General features: G+C 50.6%; 1 protein-coding gene across 1 annotated transcript; it reads right to left on the bottom strand.

Annotated features, from left to right (window-relative positions):
- Positions 1 to 501: 501 nt before the first annotated feature.
- Atox1 (antioxidant 1 copper chaperone) lies at positions 502 to 10,453 on the bottom strand. The gene is made up of 4 exons (XM_090320820.1): positions 10,353 to 10,453; positions 3,498 to 3,573; positions 2,038 to 2,206; positions 502 to 572 (listed from the first exon to the last, which is right to left on the bottom strand). The coding sequence occupies exons 1-3, from the start codon at positions 10,356 to 10,358 to the stop codon at positions 2,082 to 2,084; spliced, it is 207 nt and encodes a 68-aa protein (XP_090176946.1). The 5' UTR covers positions 10,359 to 10,453; the 3' UTR covers positions 502 to 572; positions 2,038 to 2,081.
- Between the last annotated feature and the right edge of the window lie 6,719 nt (positions 10,454 to 17,172).

Below are 17,172 nucleotides of genomic sequence, written 5' to 3'. Positions count from 1 at the left end.
CAAGCCCCATGACTGACCAAAAGCAGAAAAAAAGAAAGAATGAAAACCTATGACACTGCAATGAACTCTCAAAAAAACCAGAGTGGGGCTGTGGCTCAACTGGCCGAGTGCCAGCCTGGGGGATGGGGGGGGGATCAGAACCCAGGCCCTGAGTACAAGCCCTAGTACCTGAAATACAAAAAATAAGACATAAGCATATGAGATGCAAACAATTAAGAGCTGTTACTTTGAACCACGACCCTCAGATCTCAGCTTCCTGAGTGGCTAGGCCCTCCTGCACACGGCTCTTGCCATTATTTTTCTTTTTTTCTTGAGTCTAAGAAAATCACTGGCCCCATGCTTTCCTTTATGGATGAAGAACAATGAGATCCAGAGAGAGGAAGTGACCTGCTAAAGATCACACAGCAAACAATTCTCAGAAGCCACAGGATGCTGGACTCTTGGTAGGAAGTTCTGGAAACTCCCAAGGCCTGCAAGTGAGCAAGCAGCCAACACAATGTCTTCAACAAATACAGTTGGACTTTATTGGGCACAGGGATGGTAGGATCTTCCTTGTTGCTCCATCAAGTAGCCTAGGAGAGATGAGAAGTTCGGTGGAACAATGTCGCCCCCTGTTGTGAACACGGTAGCGCTGCAGCCAGAGTCAAGGCTACAGGGAGAGCAAAGTGGGAAAGCTCCGCCTCCATCTTGAAAGACCTTTAGTACAGCCAATCACAGCCCAGGCCCACCTCTGGGCCACCCAAGCCTACTGGGTAGCTGGCTAGAAACTTCCAGTGCATGACAGAAGGGTACTGAAAAGGATCACAAGCAAATAATTTGCTGAGTGACCAAGATGACTTGAAAAACTAGTCTGTGATTCTCAGGTCTCAGTCTTTTTTTTTTTTTTCCTGCCAGTCCTGGGCTTGAGCTCAGGGCCTGAGCACTGTTCTTGGATTTTTCTCAAGGCACTAGCACTTGAGCCTCAGCACAACTTCTGGCTTTTTTCTAAGTATGTGGTACCGAGGAATCGAACCCGGGTCTTTGTGCATGCTAGGCAAGCACTCTACCACTAGGCCAAACTCCCAGTCCAGGTATCAGTCTTTTAAGTAGTTAGGATGACAGGTTATGAGACACTAGTGCCTGGCCTTCTCTTTCTTCTTTCCTCCTTCAACCTCCCTCTCCCTCCCTCTCTTTATCCTCTCTCTGACTCTCTCCTTTCTTTCTGGCTAGTCCTGAGGCTTTTACTCAGAACCTCAATTTTTTTTCCCACCAGTCCTGGGACTTGAACTCAGGGCCTGAGCACTGTCCTTGGGTTTTCTCAAGGCTAGTGCTCTACCATTTGAGCCACAGCACCACTTCTGGCTTTTCTATGTATGTGGTACCAAGGAATCAACCTCAGGGCTTCGTGCATGCTAGGCAAGCACTCTACCACTAGGCCACACTCCCAGCCTAGAGTCTCAAACTCTTGCTTAGCTCGTTTTTTTTTTTTTTTTGCTGCCAATCCTGGGGCTTGAACTCAAGGCCTGGGCACTGTCTTTGGACACTTTTGTTGCTGGAAGCTAATGGTCTGCCACTTGAGCCACAGCACAACTTCCAGCTTTTTCTGTGTATGTGATACCGAGGAATTGAACCCAGGGCTTCATGCATTTGTGCTAGCTCTACCACTGGGCCAAGCTCCTGGCCCTTGCCTGTTTTGTTTTTTCTTTTCTTTTTTTTTTGCTGGCACTATCCCACTTGAGCTACAACTCGACTTCCAAGTTTTTGCTAGTTAATGACAGATAGAATGTCAAAGACTTTCCTACTTGGGTTGGCTATACACCTCAGTTGTTGGCCTTCTGGATAGCTAGAATTACAGGTGAGAGCTACCAGCAAGCACCCAGACAAATTGCATCTATCCATTTTAATTAGAGATGCCCAACTGAAAAGTCTATGTGAATATTCCAAAATCTAGAAAGACTAAAACCCTGAAAGGCTTCTGGGCCCAAGAACTAGGGGAAGAGACATTCCACGCATGCCACATTTGGTTCTTTGCCCAATTATAGCCAGAACATCACATACCTGCAGGTCCCAGCCCATCCTGCAGGCCAGGAATGGGGCCTGAGCTACTTGGGGCCAAGGTAGGACACAGTCTTTCCTGTTTTGTTCAGGGTCGCCAGCAGCATGTCTGTGCTGTGTTCAGATTCGATGCTAACCTTCTTGTTGGGTAAATCAATGTTAAACTCCACTCCTGCAGGAAAAGAAAATAGGATATGTGGAGGGGCAAAGGGAAGGGTGGAGGAAAAAGAGACCTTCCCACTTACAGGAAGAAGCTCTTAAAATATCAAGTCATAATCATCCCACTCTATTCCTTAAGATCAAGGACTTTGGGATCACATAGACTCTGTTTCAGAGTCTATGTATAGTGTGTGTGTGACTCTGGGGATTGAACCTAGGGCATCACATATACCAGGCAAGACCTGTCAGTGAGTATACAGATTTCTGTGTATGTATTCTTTTTTGATTGTTTTATTTTGTCCATTTATTCTCTTTTTTGGGGGAGGGGGATCAGTTGTGGGGCTTGAACTCTAGACCTGGATGCTGTCTCTGAGCTCTTCAGCTCAAGGCCAGTGTTCTAACACTTTGAGCCACGGCACCACTACCAGTTTTCTGGTGGTTCATTGGAGCTGAGAGTCTCACAGACTTTCATACCTGGGGCTGGCTTTGAACCAAGATCCTCAGATCTCAGCCTCCTGAGTAGCTAGGATGACAGGTGTGAGTACCAGCACCTGCCTTAAAATAAATAAATGAAAAAATATAAAGATTGACTGAGACCTGGAACTCCCAAAGCTCTGATCACAATTTAGTTGCGACATCATTGAGCTCTAGGGTCAGATCTCAATCTTCTTTGGTTCTCAGTGTCCCTGTTGGGACTTGGGAGCTGGCTGGGTGAATAATAATTCCCTGAGTATGTCCAAAAGAGGAGTTGGAAGATTTTTGGTGGGCACCAGTGGCTCACGCCTGTCATTCTAGCTATTCAGGAAGCTGAGATCTGAGAAACTCAGTTTGAAGCCAGCCTGAATGGGAAAGTCCATGAGACTTTTTTTTTTTTTTTTTTGCCAGTCTTCGGGCTTGAACTCAGGGCCTTGAGCACTGTCCTTGGGCTTTCTCAAGACTAGAGCTCTACCACTTGAACCAGAGCATCCTTTCTGACTTTTTCTATGTCTGTGGTACTGAGGAATTGAACCTGGGTCTTCGTGAATGCCGAGACAAGCACTCTACGATCAGGCTAAACTCCCAGCCCCTCCATGAGACTCAGCTGCAATGAACCAGCTAAAAAGCTGGAAGTGGAGCTATGGCTCAAATGGTAGAGCACTAGCTTAGAGCGAAAAAAGGTAAAGGATAGTTAGTGCCCAGTCCCTGAGTTCAAGCCCCAGTATTGGCACCACATAATAAACAAACAAACAAAACTGTCCCCTGCTCTGCCTTGTGCATTTGAATATGCCACCACTACACTTCCCCCTCCCCCGTACCCCGATTACCTCCCAGCTTGTTGAGAACTCTAGAGACAGCCTCGGCACAGCCTTCGCAGGTCATGTCAACGGAGAATTCGTGTTTCTGAAAGACACCATGAGTAAAGCCCTGTGGTGATCCACATGCTAGGACAGGGCCACTCCTGGGTGGAGATGGAGTAAGATTATTTCAGGGGGAGCCTGTTTCTGAACCCCAGTCTCCTTATCTCAAGACTTCCATATCCCCATGGTGATATGGAGAGGGGATCTCCAGAAAACTTTAGTCAGGGGGGTGACACCTGCAAAGCTAGCTTAACAGTTGCATTTTATTATTATTATTTTTCCAAGCTGGATGCCAGTAGCTCATGCCTGTTATCCTAGCTACTCAGAAGGCTGAGATCTGAGGATTGAGGTTCAAAGCCAGCCTTGGCAGGAAAACCTATGGCTCTTTTTTTTTTTGCCAGTCCTGGGCTTGAGCTCAGGTCCTGAGCACTGTCCTTGGACTTTCTCAAGGCTAGAGCTCTACCATTTGAGCCTTAGCGCCACTTCCAGCTTTTTTTTTTTTTTTTTTTCCTATGTATGTGGTAACCAGGAATCGAACCCGGGTCTTCATGCATGCTAGGCAAGCACTTTAACCATTAGGCCAAACTCCCGGCCGGAAAACCTATGGCTCTTATCTCCAGTTAACCATCAGAAAACTGGAAGTGGAACTGTAGTTCAAATGGTAGAACACTAGCCTTGAGCAAAAAAAAAAAAACAAACAAAAAACCAACTCGGGGAATGTGCCTAGGCTCTGACTTCAAACTCTAGTATTGGCACACTTAGGCACAAACACACACACATGCACACACACAAATCAGTCCCCAGTCCTGCTTTTAAATGACTGATTTTTTATCTGTGGGCTTTATGTCTGTACTGGCAAGAACTCTGCCCATGGCCCCCAGGCTCAGCAGGACTTATCTTGTGAGCCCATTCATTCATTCACTTACTTGGAGAAATGTATTTCTTTTCTTTTCTTCCCCCCCCCCTTTTTTTTTTTTTGCCAGTCCCAAGGCCTGAGCACTGTCCTTGGGCTTTCCTCAAGGCTAGTGCTCTACCACTTGCGCCACAGCACTGCTTCTGGCTTTTTTGCCCTCCTCTGTATGTGGTACCAAGGAATTGAACCCAGGGTTTCATGCATGCTAGGCAAGCACTCTACCACTAGGCCACGCTCCTGGCCTGAAAAATATATTTCTGCATATTTGATAGATATTGTTTTGAGGAATAGAATTGTAGCAGTAGAATTCTGCTTTTAAAAATGCATTGGCTAGGGCCGGGAGTTTGGCCTAGCGGTAGAGTGCTTGCCTAGCATGCACGAAGACCCGGGTTCAATTCCTCGGTACCACATACATAGAAAAAAGCCAGAAATGGTGCTGAGGCTCAAGTGGTAGAGCTCTAGCCTTGAGAAAGTCCAAGGACAGTGCTCAGGACCTGAGCTCAAGCCCAGGACTGGCAAAAAAAAAAAAAGCATTGGCTGGGCCCAGAGTTTTGCCTAGTGGTAGACTGCTTGCCTAGCATGCACAAAACGCTGGGTTTGATTCCTTGGTACCACATACATAGAAAAAGCTGAAAGTGATGCTATGGCTCAAGTGGCAAGGTGTTAGCCTTGAGCAAAAAGTGTCCAAGGATAGTGCCCAGGCTAAGTTCAAGCCCAGGGCTGGCAAAACAAACAAAAAAAATGCATTTGCTTCATTTTTTAAAGAATTATTATGGGGTTGGGAATGTGGCTTATGGTAGAGTGCTTGCTTAACATGCATGAAGTCCTGGGTTCGATTCCTCAGTACCACATATACAGAAAAAGCTGGAAGTGGTGCTGTGGTTCAAGTGCTAGAGCACTAGCCTTGAGCAAAAAAGAAGCTCAAGGACAATGCCCAGATCCTGCCTTGATCCTCAGATCTCAGCCACCTGAGTAGCTAGGATTACAGGAGTGAGCTACCAGCACCCAGCTATTTTATTTTCCTTGGAAGAACTTGCCTGCAGTCTGTGAATAGGGCTGAGAAAGGGATATGAATGGAGGGAAATCTTCCTGGCTCTGAAACAGCAAAGTCCACAGCTCCTACATCCCTAACCCTCAGAGGAACCCATGGTGAATGAACCTAGTTTTGGCAGTGCAAGGATCCAAAGTCAACAGATATCACTGAGCAGAGGGCTGGCTCTCTCTCACATGGCAAGTAACAGGGGTCAAAAGACAAGAGGCTGACACAAAAAGGCCAACATTATAACACAGAGCTCCTCCTCCACTGTTCACAGCAAATAAACAGCAGAATAACCTCAAGGGTGATTAAAAGTTTGCCTTAGAGGTAGAGTGATCCAAATCTTTTTTTTTTTTGCTATTCCTGGAGCTTAAACTCAGGTCCTAGCCACTGTTCTTGAGCACTTTCGCTCAAGCCCAGTGCTCTGCCACTTGAACCACAGCACCACTTCCAGCTCTTTCTGTGTATATGATACTGAGGAATCAAACCAGGGGCTTTGTGCATGCTAGGCAAGCACTCTACCACTAGGCCACACTCCTAGCCCTCTTTTTCTGGGTTTTTTTGTTGTTGTTGTTTTAAGGTCCAAGATCAGCACTCAAACTCAGCAACTGATTCTTTGCTCATTGACTAGCGTTCCACCAACTGAACCATGCCTCCAACCCCATCTATGACGGTCTTGTCCTTACAGGTGAACAAATGAATGCAAAGAGAGATGAGGTAACTCACCTGATGGCATCCAGTTGGCAAGCTAGGCTACAGACTTTTCAGAGTTTTCTAAACCTGTGCTGTTAAAGCTTTTATCTGCATATATATATATATATATATATATATATTCTTCCCAGTTAACAAACCTAACTCCTCCCTATCTGGCTTTGAGGCTGTTTCCTGACAAATCCTCTCTTTGCTTTAATGATTGTATGTGGACCCCATTCCCACCATCTATGAACCCACCCCCAAAAGTGGGTTGGTCCCCAAGCTGCCTTTCCTTCACTACCCCCCACCCCAAACCTGATGGCCTTGACTGTCCCAAGCCCAGTCACGGGGTGATTACACATTACCACTAGTGAACCGGCTCAACTGGTAGGGCTAAGTCCATAGATTCTTTGTCCAGGGATTCTCTAAGGACTTTTCCCTAAGGTAGGCGCAAGACCCACAAGAAATGACACCTGATCAGTTTTAAACTATCAGATCCTCCAAAGACAGGCTGCTAAGACACAAGGTACCTGGGGCACACTTTTGGGGTCACACCATGACACATTAGTCATTAACTAAGTACCCAGGAAGTAAAAGTGAACACTTCAGGATCCCAACCAGTATCTCAGGAATGCAAATGGGATCTGGGCTCCTTCTTCAACTAGTAGGACAGGTTTTTTCTTTCCTCCTGCTTATCTTGCAGGCAGTCAAGATAGAGGCTCAGCCTGGAAGATAATGAGCTGAACTTGTATCCCATTCCCCACAATAAAAAAAAAAAAAAAAAAAAAAAAAAAAAAAAACTACCAATACATTTGTTTCATTAGAAATATGGCATAAGCCAGACAGTGGTGGCTCAAGCCTGTAATCCTAGCTACTCAGGAGGCTGAGATCTGAGGATCACATTTGAATGCTAGCCTGGGGCACAAAAGTCTGTGAGACTCTTATATCCAATGGACCACCAGAAAAATCCAAGTGGTGCTATGGCTCAGTGGTAGAGAGCTAGCTTTGAGCTGAAGAGCACAGGGACAACACCCAGACCCAGAGTTCAAGCCCCAGGACAGACAAAAAAAGAAAGAGAAAGCAAGCAAGCAATTAAGCAAGCACAGAGGACTAGATAAAACCTTGTTCCTACAAATTCTGCTGGGTTAGCTTTGGTGACTTGGAGCACGGTTCCTAGGCCCCAAGTCTCCCTGGGCTTCAGATGGAGAAAGTTCTGGCTGAAAAGGAAACTGTCTCCAGTCTGTTTCCAGGCAATGACTTGGAGGGAGGCCAGAGTGGGCAGGAAAAGTGAAAAATAGGGGGTAGGGGAGAAACCAAAAACCTCTGCGACATTCTTCACCTGTTCAGGGAGGGTTCCATCACTCTTCTAGGTCAGCCTCCCGCCCCCCCCCTCTTTCTCAGGGAAGGCCTGGGGGTCTCCGCACCCTCCTCTTTCTCAGGGAAGGCCTGGGGGTCTCCCACCCCCCCTCTTTCTCAGGGAAGGCCTGGGGATCTCCGCACCCCCCTATTTCTCAGGGAAGGCCTGGGGTCTCCGCACTCCCCTCTTTCTCAGGGAAGGCTGGGGGATCTCCCACTCCCCCTCTTTCTCAGGGAAGGCCTCAGGGTCTCCGCACCCCCCTTTTTCTCAGGGAAGGCCTGGGATCTCCAACCCCCCTCTTTCTCAGGGAAGGCCTCAGGGTCTCCGCACCCCCCTTTTTCTCAGGGAAGGCCTGGGATCTCCAACCCCCCTCTTTCTCAGGGAAGGCCTGGGGTCTCCCACCCCCCCTCTTTCTCAGGGAAGGCCTGGGGATCTCCGCACCCCCCTCTTTCTCAGGGAAGGCCTGGGGATCTCCCACCCCCCTCTTTCTCAGGGAAGGCCTGGGGATCTCCCACCCCCCTCTTTCTCAGGGAAGGCCTGGGATCTCCCACCCCCCTCTTTCTCAGGGAAGGCCTGGGGATCTCCCACCCCCCTCTTTCTTCAGGGAAGGCCTGGGGTCTCTCACCCCCCCTCTTTCTCAGGGAAGGCCTGGGGGTCTCCCACTCCCCTCTTTCTCAGGGAAGGCCTGGGGTCTCCCACCCCCCTCTTTCTCAGGGAAGGCCTGGGGTCTCCCACTCCCCTCTTTCTCAGGGAAGGCCTGGGGATCTCCCACTCCCCTCTTTCTCAGGGAAGGCCTGGGGATCTCCGCACCCCCCTCTTTCTCAGGGAAGGCCTGGGGATCTCTGCACCCCCCTCTTTCTCAGGGAAGGCCTGGGGGTCTCCACACCCCCCTTTTTCTCAGGGAAGGCCTGGGGTCTCCCATCCCCCTCTTTCTCAGGGAAGGCCTGGGGGTCTCCGCACCCCCCTCTTTCTCAGGGAAGGCCTGGGGGTCTCCCACCCCCCTCTTTCTCAGGGAAGGCCTGGGGGTCTCCGCACCCCCCTCTCAGGGAAGGCCTGGGGTCTCCCACCCCCCTCTTTCTCAGGGAAGGCCTGGGGATCTCCGCACCCCCCTCTTTCTCAGGGAAGGCCTGGAGTCTCCCACCCCCCTCTTTCTCAGGGAAGGCCTGGGGATCTCTGCACCCCCCTCTTTCTCAGGGAAGGCCTGGGGTCTCCCACCCCCCTCTTTCTCAGGGAAGGCCTGGGGTCTCCCACTCCCCTCTTTCTCAGGGAAGGCCTGGGGATCTCCCACTCCCCTCTTTCTCAGGGAAGGCCTGGGGATCTCCCACCCCCCTCTTTCTCAGGGAAGGCCTGGGGATCTCCGCACCCCCTTCTTTCTCAGGGAAGGCCTGGAGTCTCCCACCCCCCTCTTTCTCAGGGAAGGCCTGGGGATCTCCGCACCCCCCTCTTTCTCAGGGAAGGCCTGGAGTCTCCCACCCCCCTCTTTCTCAGGGAAGGCCTGGGGATCTCTGCACCCCCCTCTTTCTCAGGGAAGGCCTGGGGGTCTCCGCACCCCCCTTTTTCTCAGGGAAGGCCTGGGGTCTCCCATCCCCCTCTTTCTCAGGGAAGGCCTGGGGGTCTCCGCACCCCCCTCTTTCTCAGGGAAGGCCTGGGGGTCTCCCACCCCCCTCTTTCTCAGGGAAGGCCTGGGGGTCTCCCACCCCCCTCTTTCTCAGGGAAGGCCTGGGGGTCTCCGCACCCCCCTCTCAGGGAAGGCCTGGGGTCTCCCACCTCCCTCTTTCTCAGGGAAGGCCTGGGGGTCTCCGCACCCCCCTCTTTCTCAGGGAAGGCCTGGGGGTCTCCGCACCCCCCTCTTTCTCAGGGAAGGCCTGAGGTCTCCCACCCCCCTCTTTCTCAGGGAAGGCCTGGGGATCTCCGCACCCCCCTCTTTCTTAGGGAAGGCCTGAGGTCTCCCACCCCCCCTCTTTCTCAGGGAAGGCCTGGGGGTCTCCGCACCCCCCTTTTTCTCAGGGAAGGCCTGGGGTCTCCCACCCCCCTCTTTCTCAGGGAAGGCCTGGGGGTCTCCGCACCCCCCTCTTTCTCAGGGAAGGCCTGAGGTCTCCCACCCCCCCTCTTTCTCAGGGAAGGCCTGGGGGTCTCCGCACCCCCCTCTTTCTCAGGGAAGGCCTGGGGTCTCCCACCCCCCTCTTTCTCAGGGAAGGCCTGGGGGTCTCCGCACCCCCCTCTCAGGGAAGGCCTGAGGTCTCCCACCCCCCCTCTTTCTCAGGGAAGGCCTGGGGGTCTCCGCACCCCCCTCTTTCTCAGGGAAGGCCTGGGGTCTCCCACCCCCCTCTTTCTCAGGGAAGGCCTGGGGATCTCCGCACCCCCCTATTTCTCAGGGAAGGCCTGGGGTCTCCGCACTCCCCTCTTTCTCAGGGAAGGCCTGGGGGTCTCCCACCCCCCTCTCAGGGAAGGCCTGGGGTCTCCCACCCCCCTCTTTCTCAGGGAAGGCCTGGGGATCTCCGCACCCCCCTATTTCTCAGGGAAGGCCTGGGGTCTCCCACCCCCCTCTTTCTCAGGGAAGGCCTGGGGATCTCCGCACCCCCCTATTTCTCAGGGAAGGCCTGGGGATCTGCGCACTCCCCTCTTTCTCAGGGAAGGCCTGGGGATCTCCGCACCCCCCTCTTTCTCAGGGAAGGCCTGGGGATCTCCGCACCCCCCTCTTTCTCAGGGAAGGCCTGGGGGTCTCCCACCCCCCTCTCAGGGAAGGCCCCGGGGAGTGTCCGCAGCCCCCCGTGAGGGCAGCCTGGGGCTGGGCAGCCGTGCGCCGGGCAGCGGGCCACTTACCGGCATGACTGAGACGGTGGTAATGGCAGTGGCCGAGACCGCGACAAAGGCGACGCCTTCCCGGGACCGGAGCTGCGCTTCCGGGAATGCGCGCTGGGAGGCCCCGCCCCCTCCGCTAACATTCGGCCAGGCCACGCCCCCTCCCTGCACTGGCCTAAGACGAAGCCACGCCCATTCCGCCCGCGCGGCGGATCAGGCCACGTCCCCGTGGGCTGGCTTTTGGTTCCAAGCCACGCCCCCTCGGCCTGTGCGGCGCGTTAGGTTCCGCCCCCAGCACTAGGGTTTGATGAAAGCCACGCCCTTTCCGGGGTCGGCCAGTGGCTTGGGCCCCGCCCCCTCGGGCGGGCTCCGCCCCCTTCCGGCCACGTCTGCTGGCTCAGTGCCCTCCACTGCAGACCAGTTTTGAGGATCCCTCCCTCTGTGTCAGGCCTTTGTGTTAGGGACCAGGAGGCCCAGGCGCCGGGCAAAGACCAGAGCCCAGCCTTCCCATAACGGGACCTTGTCAGGCTTGGGCAAGGTGCAGGTAATGGTAATGGTGGGCTTCAAGGAAACAGGGTTGCCAAACGAGCTGGGTTCTTGAATGATGAAAGGCGTGAGTGACATCCATCCAGGTGCACTGCAACCCTTTTGTACAACTATTTAAAGAGAATAATACAGTGTCAACGAAGAAGCTGGGTCCTAAGGGCACAGGGACACCCTAACTCCCACTGGAGCGACTGGAGGACAGCTCTTGGGACAGAAGAGGGAGTAGCCTTTATCCATAGGGATGTGTGTGTGTGTGTGTGTGTGTGTGTGTGTGTGTGTGTGTGTGTGTGTGTTATGAATGAAGTCTGACGAATTGGGAGAGAGAAGCAGGGAAAAGAGCCCTGGGCAGCATGTATAAAAACTGGGAGACAAGAGTCAGTATGCACTGAGAGACAGAGGGAAATTCAGATTTGAGTTTCAACGAATGCACTTGATAGATGCTGGAATATGACAGCATATGATATCTGCCTGGCAAAAGAAAAAAAAAACAAACTAGATGGACGCAGGATTTCTTCAAGACATTTGTAAACAGACAGGTGAAGATTCAAAGCTCCAAACTCACGCATGCACAGCACAGAGTGATTCTGTCCTTGGATATTTCCTGCCATAATTGTGCCAGGATGCTCAATCCAAATAGAAGAGAGAGAGAGAGAGAGAGAGAGAGAGAGAGAGAGAGAGAGAGAGAGAGAGAGAGAGAGAGAGAGAGAGAGAGAGTGATGTATGCTACCACTAAAGTCTGAACTCAGGACCTGGGGGCTGTCCCTTAGCTTTTTCACCTAGGTGGTGTTCTACCACTTGAGTCACAGCTCCACTTCCAGCTTTTGGTAGTTAATTGGAAATGTCTTTTTTTTCCTGTGCCAGTCCTGGTGACTAAATTCAGAGTGTGGGCATTGTCCCTGAGCCTCTCTGTGCCCATTCGCAGCCAGAGATAAGAGTCTTACATTCTTTCCTGTCTGAGGTGACTTCAAACTGCAATCCTCAGATCTCAGCCTTGAGAGTGGCTAGATTACAGGCCTACCCTTTAATTTGACATCATTACCTGCTAGTACAATTGATCTGGAACTTGCAAGTCTCTGGAACTGGGAGAAACAAATTTGCATAATTTGTATAATTTATAAATTATCCAGCTTGTGGCAGCGGACATGGATTTAGACACTGCACAAGATTAAGGGGCAGGCAGACCACAACAGATCTATCATTGCTTCAAAAAAAAAATGTGCTTAGAAGAGACCTGTGTACTGGGTTGGGAATGTGGCTTAGTGGTAGGGTGCTTGCCTAGCATGCATGAAGACCTGGGTTCATGTGTTGATTCATGAGGTTGATTCCTCAGTACCATATACAGAGAAAAAGCCAAAAGTGGCACTGTGGCTCAAGAGGTAGAGTGCTAGCCTTGAGCAAAAGAAGCTTAGAGACAGAGACCTGTGTTATCTCTGTTCACCCTTTTCTGGAACTTTTTTTCAGACATACCGTGTGCTTTTGGGGCCACTATAGCCCCTAGCATTATTTAGTGGACTCTAGACATTCCAGCACAGATAATTGCCCAGTCCTCTTGTCCCTTCATTCTCATCAGAGCATTCCAGGGCTCCAGGGTTTCAAAGTTTTGCTTAGTAAGAAAAGCTAGATTAAGCCATGTTCAATTCCTGGCTATTTGAGGCAGTTTGCCTTCCTGAACCTCCTTTCTCCTCTACAAAGAAAGATAATTATCAGATCTAGACTGCTAGTGACCCTCATCAAATAGTTTAGTACTTCGTGTCCTCTAAAATGCTCAGAAAGTGCTCAGGGTTTGTTCTGGTCCTGGGACATGAACTCAGGACCTGGGTGCTGTCCCTGAGTTCTTTTGCTCAAGGCTAGTGCTCTACCACTTTGACCCATAGCACCACTTCTGGTTTTCTGATGGTTGATGGAAGATAAAAGTCTCATGGGCTTTCCTGCCTGGGCTGGCTTGGAACTGTGATCCTCATATTTTAGCCTCCAGAGTAGCTGGGATTACATCAGTACTTGGTTGACTTTTACTTTTTAAATTACAGAGAATGTGAAAAGCCTCTTACTGTAGGAAAACAAACCCCCTGCAAACAATACACCTAAAGTGAAAAATTCTTTGAAGCCCTTTCCATGCCTCTTTCCCTCAAGTGGATAGTGAGAATGAAGGACGAAGCAGACAGCTTTGTATCCATATTTTTCTAGCAAAGGATAAGCTTGCAACAATTTTACTTGATGACCTTTTCAACTCCAGAATGGATTGATACTTTGTTCCAAACTAGGTAAGTATTCACTAAAGCAGAAGGAAGAGGATTTGTCTTGTCTGCTTTCCTTCCCTCCTTCCCTCCTTCCCTCTCTCCCTCCTTCCCTCTCTTCCCTCCCTCCCTCTCTTCTCCTGTATTCTGCCAATTCTAGGGTTTCATCTCAGTCCTAGATTCTCCACCCCCCCACCCAAGGGGGTGTTCTACTATTTGAGCTACAGCTCTACTTCTGGCTTTTTTGTGTGGGCTAACTGAAGTTAATCTGGAAGTTCCAGACTTTGCTGCCCCAACTGGCTTTGAATCTCAGTCCTCAGATCTCAGCCTCCTGAGTAGGTAAGACTACAGGTATGAGCCACAAGGGCCAGCTTCCTGTTTGTTTTATATTGCACTTCCTCTTATTACCCCTTAATACGTATAATTAACAGTTAAAAAATACCAACCAGGCACTGATGATTCATGCTTATCATCTTGGCTATTTAAGAAGCTGAGATCAGAAGAGCATGGTTCAAAGCCAGCCTGCGCAGTAGAGTCTGTGAGATTCTTATTTCCAGTTACCCTTTAAAAGCTGGAAGTGGTGCTGTGGCTTAAGTGGGTGAGTGTTAGCCTTGAGCACAAGAGCTCAGGGTCAATGTTCAGGCTTGAATTCAAGCCCCAGGACTAGCACACACACACAAATTCAAACCAATAACAGGATCATTAAAAACAAATCATATAATACTAATGGGTGTGGAAAGAAAAGCAAGCCATTCTTCTATGCTGGCCAAAGTTTGTTTCTCTGTTAGTCATCATTAACAGGATGTAACCCTTTCTCCACAGTAACCTGAGCATGCAGAAACAAGAACATACAGGAAGCCAGGCACCAGTGGCCCACATCTGTAATCTCAGATACTTAGGAGGCTGAGATGTTAGGAATGTGGTGTGAATCCAACTTGGGTAGGAAACGTTGTGAAACTCTTATCTCCAAGTAATCAGCAAATAGCCAGAAATAGGGCTGTGGCCAGCCTTTGAGCTAAGAGAACACCTAGGGATGGGAATGTGGCTTAGTGGTAGAGTGCTTGCCTAGCCTACATGAAGCCCTGGGATGAATTCCACAGTACCACATACACAGAAAAAGCCCGAAGTGATGCTGTGGCTCAAGTGGTAGAGTGCTAGCCTTGAGCTGAAGAGCTCAGGGACAGTGCCCAGGCCATGACTTCAAGCTCCAGGACTGGCAAAAGAGAAAGGAGGGGAGAGAAGGAAAGAGAGAGAGAGAGAGAGTGCGAGCCTAGGCTGAGTTCAAGTCCCAGTATTGTACATGCATGGGTGCACAAACAAACACACATACAGCAAAACAGCCCAGGCAGAAAAGCACCTCTCCCCAACTTGTCTATAACCAGCAAAATGCCAGACTAGAGGCATGGCTCAAGTGGTAGAGAACTAGCTCTGAAGAGGAAAACAGATTAAGAGCTGGAGGCTCTGAGTTCAAACCCAGTACCAGCACACATACACACACATTTAAAAAATATAAACAAGGGCTAGGAGTTTGGCCTAGTGGTAGAGTGCTTGCCTTGCATGCACGAAGACCCAGGTTCAATTCCTTGGTACCACATACATAGAAAAAAGCCAGAAGTGGTGCTGAGGCTCAGGTGGAAGAGCTCTAGCCTTGACAAAGTCCAAGGACAGTGCTCAAGACCTGAGCCCAAGCCCAGAACTGGCAAATAAATAAATAAACAAACCCTGTTTGATATCTGTTACAAGGAGACTAATAGTAATATAGACCTGTGAATTTAATAAAAGTATATTATACAAATGTTTGTAAAGATCACATTGAAATTCCTTAGTACAATTAACTTAGGTAATTTGTGTGAGAGTGTGTGTGTGTGTGTGCTGGGAGTCACTGGGGCCCAGTTCTGTATGTTTTTCAAAAAAGTAAAAAAAGAAAGCTTTACAGGAAATGGTGCATGGCTCAGAGTAGAGTGGGTAGCCTTGAGCAAGAGTTGAGGAATAGGGCTGGGAGTTTGGCCTAGTGGTTAAAGTGCTTGCCTAGCATGCATGAAGACCCGGGTTTGATTCCTCGGTACCACATACATAGCAAAAAAAAGCTAGAAGTGGTGCTGAGGCTCAAGTGGTAGAGCTCTAGCCTTGAGAAAGTCCAAGGACAGTGCTCAGGCCCTGAGCTCAAGCCCAGGACTGGCAAAAAAAAAAAAAAAATTAGCTTTACATTTTTCTGTTAGAAAACAAATGGCAAATGTCTTGCTCTGCCTTTAAAAACCACAGCAAAAACCTGCCCAGGAATTCTCCCACCAGCCTCTGACTAAAGTCCAGGTTCCTTGGTGAGGCTAAGATGGATCTTTGCAGGTTCCCTCAAGTCAGCAAACTCTGGATGATGCCTGATCCTGTAAGCACCAGGGGAGTTCAGGGCCTTCACACCTGCCATCCCAGATACTCAAGAGACTGAGATCGGAGGATCCAGGTTCAAAACCAGCCTGGGTACAGAAAGACCTTGAGCCTTTTATTTCCCATTAATCACTAGAAAGTGGAAAGTGGGGCTGTGGCTCAAGGGGTAGAGTGGTGGCCTTGAGCTGAAAAGCTCAGGAACAGCACCCAGGCCCAGAGTTCAAGCCCCACGTCTGGAAAAAAAACCAACCCCCCCCCCCAAAACTCTTAATCTTCAATGGACCACCAAGAAAGGGGGTGGGGGAGCTCTGTGGCTCAAGTGATAGAGCTAGCCTTGAGTAATAATAATAATAAAAAGAAAGCTTAAGACAGTGCCCAGGCCCTTGAATTCAAGCCTCAGGACTCTCTGTCTCTCTTTTTTTTTTGGCAAGACACAGAATCAACTGAGGCCTAACCTAAGAACCAAAGCCATCCCGTCAGAAAAATGCCCACCCACCATGACCAATAGAGGGCCCACCCAAGTCTGGGTCCTGGGTGTGTGTGTGGGGGGTGGGTGGAGGGGAGGGATGGATCTTGGGGATGTCCAGCTGGAAGTAGAGATGAAGTTACCTTTTACAGGTGAAACCCAAGGAAGGACCGACCCTAGCTTTGGCCAGGGCGTCGCGCATGCGCACTCGCGGGGTTCGGGGGGTAGGGGAACCGTCAGTGGGATTTCCAATTTCCTGATGAGAACTGTCGTTAAATAATCGGGTGGGATGGGGGTGGGGAAGGAAAGGAGGACTTCCACGCAGACCAACCTTCCGCAGGGCTCGGCACCCCCCACCCCCAAGGCCCCAGATGCTCTGGGCTTCTAGAGCTTTTCCTTCCACATGGGTGCTGACGAACGCCGAGCGCGCCCGCCGAGGGCTCGATCCCGGGACGTGAAAACAAACAAAACAAAAAACAGTTGTTTAGCAGGGGAGGATTTAGGAAACCCAACGGAACTGGGGAAACTTGGCCACTCGGGTCTGCCAAAGAAGTATGCAAGGAAGATCAGGCACGGTGAGTGAGGGGGAGGGTGTGTGTGGGGGGTGGGGGATGCTCAGGGGCCCCGGAATTCAACAACTGAGCTCAAGAACCGAGGAAGGCCGAGGAGGGGGGGCAAACCGAGCCCCGACAGCTTCCCAACCGCCCCCGGAGGGCACCGCAGCCCCGGGGCTCTGTCTTTGGAGCACGGCGACCCCGCCTCCCCGGCCTCACGTCAATCAGCGCCTTCCAGCGTTGCGATTGGTCCGGGGACTTCCTAAGGGTGTTTTTTTTTTTTTTTCAATTTCCCTCCCCGCCCCCACGCCCGCCTTCTAGTTGCTTGGGGTTTACTTCCCCAAAGTACACGGGCCCCACCTTGTGGAGCAACCGCTCCTGTATGGGCAATGGGTCCCCGCCCAGAGGAAGAGATCTGAACCAATGGGAGCGGCGCTTTGTCATTATTGGTCGTTAGAGGTATCGGTCGAAGAAGGTCCCACCCTCTTTTTCAGTATCCCTCCAAGCTATTGGTCGAGGGGAATGCCAGTCTTCTATAGGGAAGCGCGAGCTTTACGTTCTCATAGGCGGTCGTGGAAGCCAATCAAGAGCCACACCTTTTATCTTGCGCCCTCATCCAATGGCTGTTCGAAGAGCTCCAAGGACGCAGTCGGGATTGG

The sequence above is a fragment of the Megascapheus bottae genome, chromosome 29 (genome assembly GCF_031878675.1).
Source record: "Megascapheus bottae isolate mThoBot1 chromosome 29, mThoBot2.hap1, whole genome shotgun sequence".
NCBI classification, from domain to species: domain Eukaryota; kingdom Metazoa; phylum Chordata; class Mammalia; order Rodentia; family Geomyidae; genus Megascapheus; species Megascapheus bottae.
This window is presented reverse-complemented; position numbering and strand designations above follow the sequence as displayed.